The sequence below is a fragment of the Malaclemys terrapin genome, chromosome 4 (genome assembly GCF_027887155.1).
Source record: "Malaclemys terrapin pileata isolate rMalTer1 chromosome 4, rMalTer1.hap1, whole genome shotgun sequence".
NCBI lineage: Eukaryota > Metazoa > Chordata > Testudines > Emydidae > Malaclemys > Malaclemys terrapin.
Window position 1 is genome coordinate 132,045,259 of NC_071508.1, and position 20,951 is coordinate 132,066,209.

Below are 20,951 nucleotides of genomic sequence, written 5' to 3' on the forward strand. Positions count from 1 at the left end.
TTTCGTTAAACTCTTGTTGCCCATTGTCCCCTTGCCAGGCGCCTGCTGCTCAGGTGGGTGGGGTGGCAGCTGCTGCTTTGCCCCTCGGCTAATGCCCTGGTCTCCCTCCCCACCCGGCGCCACCGAGGGGGCAATTTGGCCAACTCCAGCAATTGCAAGGACTTTTCCTCCCCGCCCAACCAAACTCCTCTTGCCGCTGGAGGGGCGACTCTGCCCGGCCAAAGCATGGGCAGGTCTCGCCAGCCTGGCTGCCGCCCCGCCGCCTGGTCCCAGCGCCCCTCTTCCCCCGCGGCGGCCGGCCCCAGCCCGGGGACACTTTGTAGCAATTAGTTTCTCTCTTTGTATGGGGATTCCATTCAAACTGAGCGGCGTGTTCCGCGTAACCTTCCGCTAGGAGGAAAATAGTTCCCAGCCCGATGCTGATGAGTTCAAAGCAGGAGGTTTGCAGCCCCCTCGCCGGGGCCCCTCCGCCCGATCCCCTCCCCCTCTTCAAGCCCCTCCCCAAAGCTCCCCACGTCTCGGAAGCGCCTCTGGGGCCAAGGCGTGAAACTCCCCCTTCCCTCCCCGATACAATGTAGCCTTGGAAGGGGCTGTATCACTGGGCGTAGAGATTGCAAAACCCAACCACGTACAGCGGGCGATACGCCTCCACCTAACCTGACAAACGGAAGCGCCGGGCCGGCTTGATGGACGGGGTGGGGCGGCCAATGGCAAAGGCACCTGCCTCCCAAAATGTGGGGGCCTCCAATGGGAGGCCGCGGGAGCGGAGGGGGAGGCAGGGCCGTGCAGGCAGCAGCGCAGGTTGACGAGTGTCCCAGTGCAGGGAAGTGCAGCGCTGGGATGAGCCTCAAAGTTCTAGCCCTCGCCGTGCAGGGGATTTAAAGCGGCCACACACTGAAAGCGCCTCCGCCTCTCTCCCCCCAGCCGGGGGCTTTGCCAGCCGCTGCTGCTCCCAGGCTCCAGCAGCCCCTTGTCTCCACCCCCTCCCCTCCAGCCCCCCAAGTTAACTCTGATCTCTCTGCCAGGTTCACCCCCAAATGCCAGCCATGATAGAGAAGGGCCCAGAGGTCTCAGGGAAGAGAAGAGGCAGGAATAATAATGCCACTTCTGCCGCCAGTGCTAATAATAATGGGAATAATAAAAGTTTGGCAGCGGCAGCAGCACCCAATGGAAATAGCAGCAGCAACTCCTGGGAGGAAGGCAGCTCTGGCTCCTCTAGTGATGAAGAGCATGGTAAGTCCCCTGAAGTGGGAGCCTCAAACTCGCTCCGGGATTTTCTTATTAATCTCTCTCTCACCCACACGAATCAATGAAGCACGTTCTTTCTAACTCGGACTCTCTCTTTGACATCTTAGCAGGAGGAGGCATGAGAGTTGGAGCCCAGTACCAAGCCGTGGTTCCTGATTTTGATCCGGGTGAGTTATTTTGTTTCTAGCGTCTCCTAAGGATTCAGCACCATTGTGTGTGAGTGGGTTAGGAGCCTCCAACGGCGGTGTGTGTGTGTGTGTCTGTCTCTGGCTGGAGATCTGACATCCTGCGTTTGGGAGTTGGGGGTTAGTGGTTGGATTGATCCGCTGGACATAAGACTCTTTTATTGAGGGGATGGGGGAGAGGTCACTTTGTTGTATAAGATTTGTCGTAATTAAAAAGGGAGGGGGAAATCAACAACTTTTGTGTGTGTGTTCACCCTGCTGTCCAAGGCAAGAACAGCAACAAGGGGGGAACGTGTAGGGGAAACGTGCCTCCAGACTAGGGGGGAGGGGGAAGGGAGATCTTTCCTTTTCCATGAAATAGAACCCAAACTATAGCTATAGATCTATTTACGTCCCTCCTCGCCCCCGCCCTCCCCCAGGGAAATAGGAATATCTTACTCTGTGGCACGGAAGCAAGCGGGATTAGCCGCGCTACTTTCTCTCCCCCCCCCCCCCCATTTTTTCTCTCTCTCTCTCTCTTTCTTCAGGTGTGGTTAGTTTCATATTCACGATGATCGGATTGGGATCTGGGTCTTTAAGAGACTATCATGGCACTAATTAAAAGGACTTTCATCAAATTCCCTGGCACTAATATGAAATCGAATCCTTTAGTGGGTTTTCTATTCTCCTACCCCCAGGACTTTTAAAAAACACACACACACACCCTCCCCTCCCCCAAAACGAGACATTCAGGGCCAGAGAAGAACAACGACCCCCCCCCCCCCCAACGGTTAATAAAAGAAGTCCAGATGCTTTCCAGAGGGCGCTTTGCAAACAGGGAGAAAAGCAGAGAAGCTGATTTGGCTAGGAGAGACCGTAAATGGCAGTTAGATTTCCGCTCCCCCCTCCACACGACTTGTATGTTTGTGGGTTCGACCATAAGGGTAGAAATAAAAAATATGAAGTCACAAATGCCTGTTCCTCTTTTTGAAATCTATTCGAATATGGCTATTTTAGTCAAACTAATGTGGCTGTTTAAAAAAAAAAAAATCTTAAAAAGAACCAGTTGGTTGCCAAAATGTTCCACATTCCATCTATTCTGCTGCAGTTCTTTGTAAGCTAATTTCAAGTGGTATGGAAGCAAATTGTGAGCAAACAAAGGAATTGTAGTTGTACTGGAAGGCATGCGATTCAAACATTTTAGTATAGATGTGTCTACAGCTGTGTGTGTAAAGGTAGACTGCCGACTTCCTTGGTTTTTAAATGTGTTTTTTAATTGTTCTTTTGTAACTGTAGGTTAAAGCTAGTGAAAACCCTCTTACTGTCTGGAGGTCTTAACACTTGGAGTTGCCTCTTGCATATCTCAAACTTAATTGAATCCTCTGTACCTCTCAGAACAAAACAAAACACATGACTTGAAAATAACAATAGTTCATTTCTCAGAACAAACCAGAGTAACTCCTGCTGTTAATTGACTTATTATATCAATCTAAATTCAGAAATATATATTCTTGAGCTTCTCAATGCAGAGGATAGAGATGTTTTGGGTGCCTTTTTATTTAATGGAATAGGTTGGTTTTTCTCAATTTTTACACTGTTGCAGTCTCTGCAAATCAATTAACTTATGCATTTTTTGTGGATACTCAGGTTGAACATCTTTTTAGTTACAGCATTTCATATAGTTATTTACAGATTTTTTTTATTTGTATTGCCTGTCTCTTCTGTCTTCTTCCTGGGTAGACATTTCTCGTTGGTTCTTCTGGTTGACAGAATAGGATACAAGGTCTCTCTGCACATGGGAACTCCCATTTTTTGGTTGACCACTGGGGGAAGGGCTTATTAGGTAGCAATTGACCCTCTTTTTCATTCCGTAGGTCAAGCACAACATTGCTGTAACGTACATGGATCCTACTGGCTTCTAGCCAAGTGTTGCAACAATACTTTACACTTTTCATTGAACCTTGCAAATCAATTCTCTAGCTTACCTCATTTCTCTACTAGAGCAACTTTTCCCCCCCCTTACTGCTATGACTGAATTGAATACCTTTAGGATTGCATTTATTTTATTCTAGTTTTTAGTTAATGCTGTAGATTTACCTATGTAGAAGTTATTGCATTAATTACTGACTCATCTTTCTTCCAAGTGGGGTGGGAAGTGTATGACAGCTGGAAAAATAAATTTAACTTACACAACTTCAGTGTTCAGTGGAAGTTCAGCCTGAGTAAACAATGCAGTACTTAGTCCATAATGGCCTGATATAAAGTAAATAAGCAGACTTTCATTGACTTCAGTGGGCTTTGGATTGGGCCATTATTGTGCAACTAATTTTTAGACATAATTAAGAGTTTAGTGTATACTCGCATCTATGTTCTACTTGCGTAGATTGGAAAACTAATGCTAAATTTTATCAAACTACCTCGATAGTTTTGCAATTAAACATTGTTCACAAAAATGTATATTTTCTCCTCTGAACGTCCCTATTCAGTTTTTTTATTTGATTTATTTTTAAAAATAATAGTATGCATTCCTAAATAACTGTACTTCTGGAATATAATGCCAGTCAAACTTGACCTTTCAACAAAAAGTGTTAAGTTTAGTTATCTAGAGTCTATATCTCTCAACCCTAAACAATTGTTTAGCCTGGAAATTCCTATGACTACTAAATTCAAACAGCATAGTGTTATTATAATGCACGATGACTGTAGGTTCAGTTTACCAAACCTCCTATTTCTAGTAGGGAACAAAGGATTGTAAAACCTGTTGTTTCTTTGCCCTGGACTATTCTGGGACTCTAGTTGGTGCATTGGTACAAACTCCTGGTATAAACAGTGTCTCCTTGCGCCAGTGTAAAACTGTGTACATGCTAGGGATCTGCACTGTTGCAGCTGTACTGGAGGCTGAAACTCAGTGTAGACCAGATTTTTTGCATCATGGCCATGATCTTAGAATAGAGACTGTAAATGCTTTTAGCTACAGTTCAGCATTAAAGTTAAGTATGTCTTTGATATATTTATTATTAATCATGTTTGTTTATTATGCTAGTGCCTAAAGACCAACCAAAAATGGGGCCCTATTGTTCTAGGCACCCTACGGAGTAACAGGCAGTTCCTGCCCTGAATGCTTACAATCAAAATTAGTATAAGAAGCAGAAGTAGCAGTCATGTTTGTCCAGTCTGTTTCTTGTGTATATATATAAAAATATAATGCACATGTGTGAGGCAGTTATAGTAAAGAATATTAAACTAGGAAGGCTTTTCAGAAGTACATTCTGCAAAATAAAGTGAAGTCGAGCAAGACATTAACAAGATGTTGATTCAGATTTTGTAATTACATTAGTTAGATCAGACCAAAGAGGCAGTGAATACTGTACAACATGAAATCAAGAATAAGTTCTCCTTAATTACTCTCTGGATTTACAGTGACAAACTATTAAACAGAATAAAAACAAAACTACTAAAAAGTGCGTAGAGAACCCTCACCTTTCGGCTACTCATAGGGTTAGAAGGGACCAGAAGGGTCATCTAGTCTAACCTCCTGTAATGGGACAGAGGTTTTTAGTAGTGCTAGGAAAAATACTAAAACTAGAATATATATTTTTAGATTCCTTTTGGAGCCAAAAATTAACTAGATTTCCTTCTAAATTAAAGTGGCTTTCTGGGTGGTTTTTAATTTTCTTTAAAGTTATAATGGCTAAAATTGAATGTGGCAGGGGCCTGATGATGATCTGTCTGATTCTTGAAAGCCAAGGTTATGAACCTGCAAATACTTATGCATGTGGAGCAATAGTCCTTACTTTGTAGCTCCTTGACTTTAGTGGATTGGCTACTGGCAGTAGGACATCCCTGCAAATCTGGATATCCACATCCGCGGTCCATTTTTTGTGGATTGGATAGGGATACAAATTTTGTAGCCATGCAGGCTCTAAGGACTAGGTCACATGGACGAAGTTTTATAGAATCTTTCCTTAAATTAATACCGGTCTCTCTCTCCTTTCTCATCCTACCCACCCATTGGCCCAATGTAAGGTATTGCAACTACATGTTGCTTTGGTAAACCAGGTCTTGGTAGCTTGACACAGGACTTGCTTTTATTGTCTTAAATAGAAAAGTAAGTTTTTAATTGTTCATAAGTGTTATAAATATTTATATATTGATAAGTTTTGCTGTTTGGCCTTGAATTAATGAATACATTGAGAAAAGCTGTCCCTCCCCCTCAATTGCCCTCTGTAGTAAATATAAAGAATTGTGAGTCCAACATTTGATTGTCAGCTAGCTGATAAAAAGTATTATCAGTAGGCCAGCATATATTGTGAGTTCTCCATTTTGAGAAACTGAGGATTTAAAAAAAGAGAACAAAAAGCTGTGTGTACTTGTGTGTTTAATGGAAAAACTTAGTGAAAGGGAATGTTTTGTGTCCGAAAGCTGAATAGAAATCTATTTTATTTTATGTGGGGGGAGGAGGAGAGGAGTACTAACAAAAAACGTGCATGTTACTTGATCCTGATCGCTTTCTGCTTGTTCATCTTGTATGTGCTGAAATATTGGAACCTAGTTACTTATTTTACTCTTTTGCATAGCTAATAACTTTTAAATAAGATTTAGGTTTCAATGATTTTGAAAAGCATTATATAATTTCTTGACGAGAACAACTTGTTCTGAATCTATAAATACAGAGAAGATAGAAACAATTTCTCCTGTGCAGTTCTCCTTCTCATGGCTGTAGTGCAACTAAGTACCTTTAATCTTAGTTACAGCAGTACAAGTATGAGCTAGTTCTTATATCTCCAGACTTCTGTTATGTCCAGTCATCTTCAGAGAGAATCCTCCTGTTTTCTTTCCGGTAGACGTGAACTCCTGACAAATGGCTGGTTAATCCAGAGGGTGCCCTAATTCAATCAGATCTATGATGGAGATGCCAGGGGGAGACAGAGAGGGAGAAACCCTTTGTGGATTGCTTACAGCAGAGCTGGCCTTCACCAGTCTCTTGCCTGCTATACTACAAAAATAAATGAATAAAACCAGAGCACTCGTGACTTAGGGAAGTATTCCTGTTAAGGTAGGAATTACAGTAGCACCCTAGAAGCATCTGGATCCAGGGACACAGAAGGTGGGAGAAACTGCTTAATGTGAGGAGGTGCCATTTGAAATGCTGGAGGTCTGGGAATGCACCCCACTTTGGTCAGGTACTAAGAACTGCCACATAAACATCCAAATGTTTCCTGTCCCTCCTGAATGGCCAAGTCCCTGCTAGTTTGCTGGCAGCTGATTTGATTTCTTTAAAGCTTTGAGAGACTTGCTCAGTACAATCTTGCCTCAGGGAGACCCAGCTCATACTGCCCCTAATACATTCAGTCCCAGTAACTCTTGGAAGTTGTGGGGCCACGCCTGGGCAGGGAGGAAGCTTGGGTGCAGCTCCCTGGCAGTTAGACGTTGGTCATCCATTTGGAATCGGAGCGAAAAGTATAATGAACTAGATGGTTCATCTTGTTTCTCTTGGTATGGCTTCCCTTGCTGCAAAGCTCTTGGCTTTGCCCAGTGAAGTGAGTAGCCCAAAGATGCTGCCTTTCACTTCACTGGGCAATGCCAAGAGGCCTCTCCAACAGTCTCGTTACTGGAGGTCATGAGGCCCCCTCGTGAAATCAACTTGGCAGCTCTCTAGCTTCATGGGAGACTGTCTGACCAGGGAGCCTGGCCTATAGAGGAGAATGGGAGTTTGTCACCCAAATGACAGCTCCCATCAGCTACCGCAGCAGCACTTCCAAATTGAAGTATCTTGGCTTTCAGACAGAGCACTTCTATATTGAAACTTCTGACAAAAATAATTTTTTGTGGAAAATTTAGGTGACTGCCTTTGTTCAGATTTTCTGTGACAGGGGCAGCACCGCACTGTTCAGCCCTCTGCTCTCTTCCAGGACCCATCTTTCTCTGCTACCTTGTCCCTCAAGGCTCAATTAATCAGTGCCCTACAGCCCCATGGTGCCAGCTATGCTGCAGAGCAGATATAAGGCCCCCAAACAGGAGCCTTAACAAGGAGTGCATTGAGGATGGGGGAGAGGCTGTGGCTGAGGGGTTCCTTTGTCCTAAGTATTTATTTCTTGGTTGCCTCAAGGCCCTTAGGAGTCGTGGATGGGTGGGTACAAGTTAGGGTAGCTCTCAAGGCTGAACTAATACCCAGCAACCCTAGAACAGGGGGAGACTTAAGCCCTCCTCCCCCACCCCCCGGGCTTCTGTGCGGGGCTCTGTACCAGCACACAGATGAGCCTTGATGTCGTGTCTATGCCACCCTTTATAGCAGTTGTACTACAGGAGTAGAATGGGAATGTGTTGGCTGGTTCTGTATAAGGCTGGAGATGACTGCAAGTGCTTGTGATTTAGCCAAAGAAAGTGCTTTTTAAGCTTCATTGTGGAAGGGAGAACGGGGTGGGACGGACAGTCTCCAAGTTCAGGTATCTCTAGTATCAGTAATGCAACTCTTACAGCCCAACAAGAATACAGCGTTGCTTTGGTACCCTGGGCCTCTTAGCCCTTAGAAACCATTTTTAAGGTTGCTTGGGTCTGCGTCTTTTCTTCAGTCAGTCTGGTTACTCTCTTACAGAGCAGGAGGTGCTCACTGGGTATGCCTGGAGCTGGGATGCGGATGGTCTCGGAGATTATCTGCTGTTAAATAGCATGAAGAACGTCCTTCTAAAACTTGAATGCTGTAGTAAACATACAAATGTCAGTGTGGCCAGAGCCTGTGGCTTCTTTCTCTGCCTGGCTCATGCAATATTTGCATAATAAGCTTGTCACTGCTTCACTTTTTGAGTGTATTAATGGTGGGACTGACTTGATAGTCATGAAAAGTGGATCCTTTGTTGTAGCTGGTCTCTGCTGCTTAATGAGTTGCTCTTAAAACTTTTGTTTTCAGCCTATTTAGTTTTGTAACTTGGCCAAGTGAAAGGCTTAGAGCTCTCTGTGATTAGTTCTTATTATTAGCTCAGAAATCTTGCCTCTGATCAAGGGGAACTGTACAATGCACTTAAGGGGGCTCTGTCCTGTCACATACCTTTGGAGTATTATAACTGGATGTGGTTTGTAAAACACTTCAACTGTGCAGTGTCGCTTCTGAATATCCATATTGGTTTCTGAACAGATGCTAGGCAAGGACAGCTGGGGCAGCTGGTTCTCTGGAAACTTGTTTAATTTAATTTTTAGTAATGTTCCTTATTTGTGATCCTGCAGCATAGGTTTTCATGGTGCTTTACAATTCTAAAATAAGACAAATTCTAAGTGCTGAGTGGCCTGTAATCTAACATAATTAGAGTGACTGGTTACTTCAGTGGACCTGGAGCAAGGAACCTCCAATTGTGAAAGCAGAACTGGATTTTGACTGCTCTCCTTGTAAAATCTTTACCAATTGCTCTTGTACATTTTGAGGTTCTGAGCCTCTATATATAAATTAACTAAAACAAATGGCAAACTGAGAATGTCTGTGCTCTTAAATATGTGTTTCAGAGTAGCAGCCGTGTTAGTCTGTATCCTCAAAAAGAACAGTAGTACTTGTGGCACCTTAGAGACTAACAAATTTATAGAAGAAGTAGGTTGTAGCCCACGAAAGCTTATGCTCTAATAAATTTGTTAGTCTCTAAGGTGCCACAAGTACTCCTGTTCTTTTTAAATATGTGTGCGTTGGAAAACATGAAATTGACTTTTGAACTAAAATTTTCTCAAATAACGAACAGGAAAAACCTCCTTGCAGGACAATTTAGATTCTATTTTAAATTTTTAAAAATAGCCCTTTTCTTTGTTTTGTTTTTAACTTTCCTTTTGGAAACTTCCTTTCCAATATAGCCCCGGCTATTCTCTTGAGCACCTAATACTCGTTGTGCTGAAATGTGACTGATAGTGATGTAATAAACTTCTTTTTAGTACGGAAGGTACATTGAGACCACCAAATTCACTTCATTTCTGGTCTAAGGTCTTGAGACCAAGCTAGCGTGTCTAACCCACTCTGCCGAGCATCTTCAAACATTCAGTGCTGCACAGCAGCTAAACTCTTTGAACTCTGCAAAAGGAAGTATTAGTAAATGGAGTTTGTCTTGCATTGATGGGGGGGAGGGAGTGGGAGGCTGCAGTGGACTGATAACATCTAATCACAAAGATCCCCTGTTCAGAGGAAGATCTGGTGTATTCTCATCTCATTTTCCTATTTCATCACATCTGGTCATGGTTCATTAGGAGCTTCCACGCAGGACGCTACTGGTATTCTTCTGTCGTTCTTTCAGTGGAGTGGCAGCAGTGTTGGAAATGAACAGTGCAAGGAAGTGAGTTTGTGTCTTTAGTAGAAGTGCCCCTACCCCAAGTTCCTCCTCACTATGGAGAGGTTTCACAGATTATATTCTCATAAGAGATTCTCTGTTACTTTCATAGTATAGCTTTCTAATTTAGAATCTAACCACATGCCACCTATGGCATCTGTGCAGTTATGCTGTTGTATAGGTATCTAGATTATGCCCATTATTGTATGGTTCTGCGTCTATACTACAGGTTGATAGCTGAGTCCATTTGGACTTCACTCTATACTGATTTACAGATATATATATTTTTAATCTGGATTTAAATATTGGGCATTAAAAAGTTTGTTCCGGCGAATCTCCTCTTACGTGGGGGTTCTGTTCCGCGGTTGGCGCGTAATGCGAAAACCGCGTATAGTCAAAATTACATTGAGTTGAATGGTGGGCGGAATCGCCCGCACTACAGGTACAGTATTAAAATTATTATTTTTTTTGCCGACCGCGTAAAGCTGAAATCGCGCATATTAAATGTGCGTAAGATGTGACCGACCTGTATATGCCCTTAAAACATCGTTCTCTTAGATATTGTATATTTAGTCTGCAAAAACATAGGCCAGTGAATAATGTGTAACTATAGCAATTCTGCTTCTATTAGCCCAACTATATATTGTTACATAAGTGACTGGCTGGCTTCCTTCCTTGTTAGAAATAATTAGTCATTGCAATTTGAAAAAGCATGGACTGTAGACTCAACCTCATGGAGATCCTATAAACAGTGAAAGATTAAGATGGAAATGGTGCTAGAGGGAAGCAGTTTCTCATCTTGGGGGAACAGTCAAGTCAGGATTGGAAAAGTCTGGATTCATAGTTAAAATATTTATCCACCTTTTTCCTCAAGATGTGAACTGAACTGGGGAATTCCCTCCACTCCTCTGCTTTCTCTCTGGGCCCTCTAGTTTCATTGCCTTTCCTGTGAATCAGGAGCACACTGGCTTGGGCCCTTCATTACGATTTTTGAACTTTTAAAGAAAAAAGAATGGAACACTAATAAAGCTGTTAGACCATGCTGTTTCCAAACAACTTTGACAAGTGGCCTTTGCTACATCTTTTGTTTAGGCTGCTAAGGGCTGCGTAAGGAGCTCATGGCTGTTTTCAGTCATGCTGCACAACTGTAGTTTGAATTCATTTTTTTTTTTTTTTTAAAGCTAAAACACTTTCAGCATTCCTCAGAAGTAGTGGGCTCAATCACTTCTCTAGATGACAAACCACTAATATTTTACAGGCTTAACACAGGGGTTCTCAAACTGAGGGTCAGGACCACTCAGGGGGTTGCGAGGTTATTACGGGGGGGTGGGGGAGGAGGGTCGCGAGCGATCAACCTCCACCCCAAACCCTGCTTCATTGCCAACATTTATAATGGTGTTGGAAACCAGAGTGGATAAAAATCAATGATTTTTTTTTTTTTTTTTAAATTGGATTTTTTTAATTTGATTTAAACCGGATTTTTTTTTATACTTTTTTTTCCTCCAAAAGCATTATCTAAAGATACATTATAGCTCAAAGATATCTCATCATGGAATAGGGATTATAAATTTTAATTCTATAGTATGAGACAATTTATTCATGTAATGTTTAAGAAAAGTTGTTTGTAAAGGAGTTCCAATAGTTCATGGATTAGAGACCCAATCTTATGGGGTTCCACAGGCTTCTGTGTAGATTATTTAGGTTAATCTTTCTATCTACCCAATGGGACTCAGTGGTCAGTTTAGAAGATACCATCAGAGATGCTTAGTTTTGCAGTTCTCAAACTGTGGATTTGTGTCTCCAGAGATAACATGTTTAACGGCAAAAATGTTTTTAAATAAATATATAGAGGTGAGAAATAACAGCCCACAACTCTATTGTCCCCCTGCAAATTTGTGTACACAGAGTCAATCCCTTACCTCTCTCTAAAAGTGCAAAGTTTCAAAAAGTTCAATGAATAGAAGATTGGGGGTGTAATAGATCTGGACAAGGAGAATAGTCTGGAGGTAAATGTGAGAAGTGAGGGACATATGCTTGTTAATATTCTATGTTTGCTGTTGAAGAAAAAAATCCAGAATACTTAACGTTGTTGTTTTAGTTAAATAAAACAATTTAAATGTCTGTCTGGTGATGTTCTCCTCCTAATACAGCATGGCAAGAAAATCTTCCAAATATTATTGAATAACCTGTTGAATTGGAGATAGTTCACCTCCCAATGGCTTTATACATACCTGCTTCAATTACCTTTGGTAAATTGAATAACCAAACAATCATTCCTTTTCTGATACAGCTGTAAAACTAATCTGAAAAGTTTTCAAAATAAATCACTGTTTAAAAATATATAGTGTGTACCTTCTAAAAACGAAACCTACATCTGAGTTGTGAAGAATATGTATTAAGGTTATAATGACCAACAAAAATGCGCTTTTATGTAGAAAACAGTGATTAAATTGAATCTTCCTGACTAGTGATTTAAATCAAATCCACACTGTTAAATTAAAAACATTTAAAAATTATATTTATAAGGGGGTGGGGGGTTACAGTCAGAGGCTTGCTGTGTGAAAGGGGTCACCAGTACAAAAGTTTGAGAACCCACTGCTCTAACGGAAGGCTATTTAGAGCAGTTTTGGGGATGGAGAGATGGGCTGTAGCGGAAAGTGTACCAGACAGCATTCATACCTTCTTGGTATTGTTTTCTGTCGCAGAATCTTAAATATGTCTCTAATGGGACCCCTTTTCCTGATTTGTGCAGCTGCCACTGCTCTGTTCGTGACAGTAGCCATGGGAACACAAGTAGGATGATATGAGTTTAACTTCAACTTGTTGCTAGGCAGGCTGCCTCAGTGTTGGTATTAAGTAGTCTTAACAACAACAAAAAAACGTGTTCTGATATTCCACCTCTTTGTGTGTGGGAAGAGAACTTTGTTCTTAACTGGCTCTGGATTTTCTTTGTCTGATAGATGGCATGATAAGGACGGACACAAAACAGCATCTGGACAGTGGCACGTGTGGTGGCTCTCTGCTTAAGGATGGGGAAGGAGTTGGTTGGGGAATGGATGGACGTGACCTCGGTTATTGACAATACATTTTAAACTTTAAAAAAAAAAAAAAAAAAAAGGTACCATATGATGGTGATACATGACACGTGAAACTCAAATCACGCAGTATAAAAGGCATTACTTATGTATCCTCAGAATTGTAATCAGTGTTAAAAATACATACTACTAAAAACAGCATACACTCTAAACAAAGGTCATTGGCTCCACATATCTAAAGAGTTTAGAAATATCTTTATTGCTGTGAAAATATAAATTGTGATTTAGGCAAGATAACCAGGCATATTAACTTTAAATCTGCAAAGGCTTCTAATTAATACTAACAGCGTTCACATAAATGTACCTTACAAAAGTTTGTGTCCAAATATATGTGTGTATCCAGTTCTCCTATCACTGAAATGCAACATCTCAAACTTAGGATTCAGAATTCCTCATTCAAGAGGTGAGGGAAATTCAGTACCTGAAGTAGTGCAAGGGATTGCTCCCTGTTCCATCTTCAGTGTCTGTCATAAGATATGGCAGGGGATACATGGCAAATAACAGCTATGATCCTGAGAAGCACGGAGCACCCATAATTCTGATCAGAGTTAATGGGAGTTGCTGGTGCTTCTTAAGCTCAGACCCCAATATTTCTTCTCTTACTGCTACTCAACCTTTGTTTCATGTATTGCAGCAATAATCGGTTGCACTCTGGTCACTGGCCTGTGTGTGTGTGTGTGTGATGCTCATGATGCAACAGCCATCACTCCCATTCTAGTAATCCTTTCCTAGAGATGTCCCCAACTAACACCTGCTCATCCCTTTCTTAGCAAAATCTACCCTCTTATCTAGCTTCATCTCTCACAGCAACCTGTCTGAAAGTTGCGCTTCCAGCTTCTACTTCCTTTGTAGTGGTTCAGCTGTCCTTATTTGCACATGACCTGTAACTCCCTACTGTCAGAAAACTGGGTGCCTGGTTTGCCCCAAGTACTCTTGTAATCAGCCCCTCTGAAGAATTGCCATGCTTGTGGCACGTCCTGGCCATTCTTCTGATTTCTGCTGGTAATACATCCGTCTTCTACCTATTCCATGATCTTGTTCTCCTTACCCCAACCTTACTACTTGTGTTTTCTAGCCTATTTTCTGTACTTTTCACTCTTCCTGTCCCTCACTGTGTTTTCTACCTTCTCTTCCAGCCATGTCTCCCCTCCCCTATCCCATGGGAACATCATCTCTGCACCTAATCTATTCCACAACTATTTTTAAAATCCCTCTCACGACCTCTTTCTTCTGGTTGATGACTCAGAGCCCTCTGTTTAGCAAAATAAAAATAAAACAAAAACTAGCAGAACTTCGTTTATTTGTATTATCACAGTGCCTAGAAATCCCCAGTCACGGACCAGGGCTGCCTGATGCTAGCCGCCATACAAACACAGAACAGAAAGATGGACCCTACCCCAAAGCATCTACAATCTAAGTAGATGCTTATCAATTACTCATGTGCTTTCCCCTCGCCTTTGTCAAAGCACCTCCCAGGTACTTCAATAATAATATCGATGTGCGTTCCCAGACTGTACAGGAAATAGTTTATCAACTTTTAAAACAGTTTTTTTGGGGGGTGGGGAGAAGTAGGGGGGCAGACAAAAACACACCTCATTGGAGAAGCCAAGTCACAGAAATGGGTTCTGAGCAAGGTTATTTCTGTGGATGTTTAACAGAAACTACTGGACCTATGCTGTAGAAATGTCACCACCCCCCTTCCCCAGCACTACATTCCCTCTCCTGGTCTGTAGCTTCACTCTTCCGGTGGTTTGTAGCTGCCATGAAGGCCATGGCTGTGGGGAAAGAGTTGATCTCTTGGCTAGCTAGGTGTGATACTCTGAGCACTCCATGGGATCAGGGCAGGGACCCTGAAGTGGATTCTTCAACAGCCGAAGTCGCAGTGATTTAATGCAATTGCAACTAGATGTTTGTTGCATTATTCTCGTTCTGATAAGGCCCTGTCCAGAGATGCCCCAGTTACCGGATTGTACTCATCCTGGCCATCTGAAGATTGATGTGTGTGTTTGTCCTCATGGCAGTTTGGGGATCCAATAGTATTAAGTCCAAATGGACCCCAAGGCTGCAGATAGCTGTGATAGATGGATATATTGATGAGCTGACCAACTCTTTTTGAAGCACCTTCTCTCCGGCATTGCCTCAGTCTTGGATAGGTTCAGCTTCATCTATTAGCAGCATGTAGTTCGATTCTCCCACTAGCTCTCCCAGGCATTCTATAAATATTGAATAATATGGAGGAGAGATCCTGCAGGTGAGAACTTTGGAGGTATAGGAACAGTCGTCAGAATAACCCCCTGAAGTCAACTGGGGAGACTTTGTTGATTACATGGCAACTACTTTAATGGATTTCATTCTTTATATACTTGAGAAACACAACTGTGTGTATCTCTTGGGAAGCAGTCAGCCTGTTACTCCTAAGTTTGTGCAGTAATTAAGACAATTGAGGGGACTATAAGATCCCTCTTCCCCCCCCGCCCCATCCCCCAAAAGTTTCTTGTTTGCTCTGGTTTGAATTTTGAGCAACTCTTTTCTTTCAAAAAACTATCCCTAACCTGTTAGACATAGATTCTTTTAAAGTACAAGCAAATGCCATCCAGGACCCCATCCAATGTTCTTTGTCACCAAGTCTGTTTTGTCCTACAGTTGCAGTTTCAGGTGAAAAATGACTTGTCAACTTCCACCGGAACAGAAGCCACTCAGGCTGTAATTTAAAAATGCTGTGGTGTGGAACGCTGGCTATTTGGTCACTTGGGTACAACCAGGAAGTACTCTAGAGCAGTGGCTCTCAATCTTTCCAGACTATGTGTACACCTTTCAGCAGTCTGATTTGTTTTGCCTACCCCAAGTTTCACCTCACTTAAAAACTACTTGCTCACAAAACCAGCCATAAAAATACAAGTGTCACAGCACACTATAACTGAAAAATTGCTTACTGTCTCATTTTGTCTGTATGAAATTTTAGATTGTACGGATTTCACTAGTGCTTTTTATGTAGCCTGTTGTAAAACTGGGCAAATACTAGATGAGTTGCTCTACCCTCTGGAAGACCTCTGCGTACCCCTAGGGGTACATGTACCCCTGTTGAGAACCACTGCTCTATAATATTCAGGTTCTTATCTAGGAGCAAAGATGGACAGTTAGCGAACTTGTTTTACCTTTATAAGCATACTAGAAAAAGTATGGTTTTATGCCATAGGTTGCCTACCGCTGATCTAAATAAATCCTAACTCTTTGGGTCTATTGCTGTAAGGCAGGTTTCCTAATACTCTAATCATTTTTGTAGTTTTTCTCTGCATCCTTTCCAACTTCACAGTTCAAATAGAACGTTGATAACCCCAGAACTGGACACAATATTCCAACAGTGGTCGTACCAGTGCCAAATACACTGGTAAAATAACCTCTCTACTCCTACTCGAGATTCCCCTGCTTGTGCATCCCAAGATTATATTAACTCTTTGGCCACAGCATCGCATTGGGAGCTCGTGTCCAACTGATTATTCACCACAATTCCCAAATCTTTTTCACTTGTTACTTCCCAGGATAGTCCTCCATTCTGTAAATGTTAATTGCAGTCTGTGTTTCCAGATGTATACATCTACATTTAACCATATTAAAATGCATATTGTTTGCTTGTGCCCAGCTCACCAAGTGATCCATACCACTTTGTGTCAGCAACCTCTCCTCTTTGTTGTTTACCACTCCTCCTTGTTGTTTACCACGCCTCCTATTTGTGTCTTCTGAAAACTTTATCAGTGATCTTATGTCTTCTTCCAGGTCATTGATAAAAATGTGAAATAGCATAGGGCCAAGAATGGATCTCTGCAGGATCCCATTGGAAACAGACTTGCTCGATGATGATTCCTCATTTACAATTACATTTTGAGACCTATTAGTTAGCCAACTTTCTATCTATTTAATGTGTGCTATGCTGATTTTTGTCTTTCTAGTTTTTTAATCAAAATGTTGTGCAGTACCAAATTAAATGCCTTATAGAAATCTAACTATTACGTCAAAATTTTATCAACCAAACTTGCAATCTCATCAAAAAAAGATATCAGGGTAGTTTCACAAGATCTGTTTTCCATAAACCCACAGTGATTTGCATTAGTTACACTACCCTCCTTTAATTCCTTATTAATTGATTCCCTTATCAGCAGCAACATTATCTTGCCTGGGATTGATGTCAAGCTGACAGGCCTATAATTACCTGGGTAATCCCATTTATCCTTTTTAAAAACTGGCAGAACAACATTAGTTTTAGTTCAGTGTTATGGAACTTCCCCAGTGCTCCAAGATTTATTGAAAAACAACATTAACTGTCCAGCGAGATTCTGAGCCAGCTCCTTTAAAACTCTTGAAGGCAATACCTGCTGATTTTAAAAAATGTTTAACTTTAGTAGTATGTGTTTTTTTTATTCTTTTATTTTTTTAAACATCCTCCAGAGTGACTGTTGCTAGTATAAGATACATTTAAGCAATTTAATGCATTTGCAACTTGCGCCTTGTCTAAGTTATTGCAAGGTAGTGTGGGAGTGTATTCAATCAAAATCCTCTCACCCTAACAAAAAAATCTTTATAAGTAGGGGTGGCACTTTTTGTTTTTTAAACAATGTCAACAGATAACATTGATGTGTTTAGTTTTTAAGCATATTTAGACTTAATTTCCTGCTGCTGCAAAAATTTATGTAGGGTGTAAGACAATAATTGTTTAATGACCATTGATCTTGAGATTCAGAAGGTTAAAGCTTTTTATAACCATTAAGACAAAAATTGAAAATATCACATGTCCAGATATACAAAGCGAGTATCCTTAAACTCCAATAAAGTTGTCAAACAGCATTTTTCTTACTTTGCCTATCTGTAAAGTTTGATTATTGGGGTGATGAAAATATTTTTCCCGTGTGTGTGGTGAAATCAACATTTACTGATTAAAAATCTAATCCTTCCAAGTTTATTTAGGGGTAGTAAAAATATCCTTCTATTGCAGCCAGGGACTCGGGATCTGCTAGAATCTTTGCCGTTCTGAAACTCCCTGAAAACTTTTCACATCCCCTCGTCAAGACCTTGTGTTTAGACTACTGGGGCCTGCACGATCACAACCAGACATCTTTGTCCTGCACCCAGATGGCTCCTGCTAAACATTGAGTGACTAGATTATGTGGAATGCTGCTTTATCTGATTATCTCATTCTCACCAGCTTCAGTAGGAATTGCTGCTACTTTGCCTGGAGCAAGTCTCTAGAACAGCACTGGGTCATCTTTGTCTAGGGGCAGAACTAGGAGGCTGTCAGATGAAGTAGCATTGTTTGAGAACCTGTTTCAATGGCTGTTGGGGGAGTCTGTCAAGGCCATCACACAAGAACCCAGGGTTTGAATATGGTGGCTATTGATAATTTATCTATAGGACTTACAGCAGTTGCCAGCCCAGAACTTGATCGTCTCAGATGGATGTTAGTTGAAGAGGGTGGTTTTTATTCTTGTCTTTGACAGTTGGTTTTATTCTTCCCTGATGTATCTTAAAATGGCTGTTCTTTGCTGTAGAAGTTCATGTTGCTATAACCAGGGCTAGGAAAATCTACGTGCCACATAAAAGCTACAGAGAAAACATCTGTGCTGTTGCACACCTTGCAACTTAAAGGGATAGAACAGTTGGGTGCTGCTCATGGTGTACTGGTTGCAGCAGTAGGGGAGAGTGGCTTTGCTATCATTGCTACCATACTTTACCCTGGCTTCAATATTGCGGCTGCTGCAAGAGGATGTTACTGCTACTCAAATCCCAGTGAATAACTTCTACTCTTCCCCAAGCAGCATTAAACTGACTTGATTTCTGTCTTTCCCTGCTTCTCCCAGGGGTCTGAATATCCGCAGTGGGGGGGGGGGGGGAAGTAACTGGTCAGTCTTGGCTTTGTTTCAGCTTGGTAAAACTGAGTGACAACAGAGGCACTGGCTATTGTCAGACTTAGGAAGACAGCACTATTCTTTCAGATTTGGCAGGCCATCTCTGCAAACATGAGGGCTGGAAATTGAAGCTGGTCAAAATATTCTCTCTATAAATAAAATGACTTACTACTTCTAGCGTTTCTCCTTCTACTCTGGTGGTTGATTTTGGGGATATTGATAGCCATATATTTTGTGTCTCGGTTGTTGATAAGCCAAATTGTTTTGGGTCTTTTCTTCCATTAAGTGATGTGTTGAACTAAGGAGGACAATGTCCTCAACAAAAATGAGGTCATTCAGTTGTGCGTTATCGTTTGTCCATAAATACTTGTTTAGCAAAACTTGCATTTTTCTTAGAACTCTAACAGAGTGAGGCTTTTTTAAAGGCAACCCATAAAACCAAAACAAGACCGTAAGCGTCCCTATACTGTTCAGGTAACTCTGGTACTGTGCAAGATAAGGAGAGCTTGCAGTCTTGATTAGATGTGCGGTGCCTAGTACGATGGGGTTATTGTTTGTGGGTGCGGGAGGGGGGGGCAGAGGGGACGATCAAGGTCTCTAGGTAATACCATGCTAGAAGTCGTGTTAAACTTTTTATTAATTATCAAATCATAAATTACCAATACCATAAACACTAAAAAACTCTCTCTGTTCAGATCCTTACTATGTCACTAGCGTTAGACAGCAGTCAGTATTGGCTAGAAACTGAGTATCAAAATCCTATTTTACTAACCAAAATGGCCACTGGAGTATTATGATCATGGAGTGATCAAGTGTTTAAGTAGCTTTGAAATTTTGTTGTGTGATTGTATAGAGAAAGCTGGAGGGTGAGGGGGGGGTAGGCAGAATTGCTTCTAGGCTTTATGCAAATTGCAGTCATTCTGTTGCCCAGTTTTCAACAACTTTTGAGTGTTCTGAAGATGCTACAGAGACTTTTAAAGAAAAAAAAATATATAATTTTTTTTAAAAAGTCTGAAATCTCAATTTGGCTTCCTCATAACTCTAATACAGTAAAGAACTGGCAGCTAAACTCTGTTGCTTTGCTGAGGCTAAGATTAAATGAACCTCTGGATGCCATAAATGTTAAACAAAGGAGCAGGAATAACAGCCAGGCTGCTCTTTCTCTTCCTGCTTTACCATATTTTGGCAAGGCTTCGTAGGCCAGAAGGGAAAGGCGTTGCCAGGGGGAAGGGGCCAGTGACAGTGCAGAAATGAGGCACACTCCAAAGGTGAGTGGTACTGGAGAATTAGAATGTCAGAAGAGAGAAAACAGGAAGTCATATAAGCAAATAAAAGGACAAAAGCGACTGCAACTGGAAAATGCCTTCTTAAAATCTATCTTCTTTACTACTAGCTCCTAATGGTATTCAGCTCCTCTTTCCCTTTAACACTTTCGTATTCACTTGTCTTGTTCCAGGCATTCTGAAAGAGTACATGGATTGCACTCCATTGAAATGGCAATGCAGATCCATTTTTATTTTTGACTTGGAGAGCAGGGTCCCTCAGTGAATTTGTAATGTGAACTTATTTTTTTATTTTATTTTTTATTAAGACATTCTGGGGAGAATGTCGCAACATGGCAAGTATCTTTATAAGGTTTGGAGAGCATTTTGTACCTAGTGCTACCTTTTGAAAGCCTAGATTATCAAATAGCAAACTAAAATCTTATCCAGCTTATAAACCAAACCAAAACAAACAACAAACTCATATTATCAGAATCTTTAATACTGTGGTGTCCCAGTTTTTGCTTTCACACATGCATTCTAAATCCCATTTTCCCAGGGGCCCTGTGTTTGGTATCCATATTTACAAAAGATAAGGGTTGAGGAGAGGGTTCCTCTTAAGACCAATTGGTGCAATCCCCCTTCCACTGGTGTTTTTGGATCCAAATCTTAGACCCGTGAATGTTGGCTAGGGCTTGGCACCACACCTGGGTGCTTCAGACACTTTAATTTAGCAAACTGCCAGTGAAGCGCGGTCTAGACCAGGGATCGGCAACCTTTGGCACATGGCTCGCCAGGGTAAGCTGCCTGATGCGGCAGGTAAACAAACTGGCCCGGCGCATCCGCAGGTTCGGCCGATTGCGGCTCCCACTGGTTGCGGTTTGCCGCTCCAGGCCATTGGGGACTGCGGGAAGCAGCGTGGGCTGAGGGATGTGCTGGCCGCCCTTCCTGCAGCCCCCATTGGCCTGGAGCGGTGAACTGCAGCCAA

At 41.9% G+C, this 20,951-nt stretch overlaps 1 protein-coding gene across 1 annotated transcript in view; it reads left to right on the forward strand.

The window, feature by feature from the left end:
- The first annotated feature begins 841 nt into the window (after positions 1–841).
- RCOR1 (REST corepressor 1) overlaps positions 842–20,951 on the forward strand; it is a 120,974-nt gene continuing 100,864 nt past the window's right edge. The window contains exons 1-2 of the mRNA XM_054027433.1: positions 842–1,233; positions 1,356–1,415. Coding sequence (XP_053883408.1) covers positions 1,038–1,233; positions 1,356–1,415 — 256 coding nt within the window. The 5' untranslated portion in view covers positions 842–1,037. The remainder of the gene's footprint in view (positions 1,234–1,355; positions 1,416–20,951) is intronic.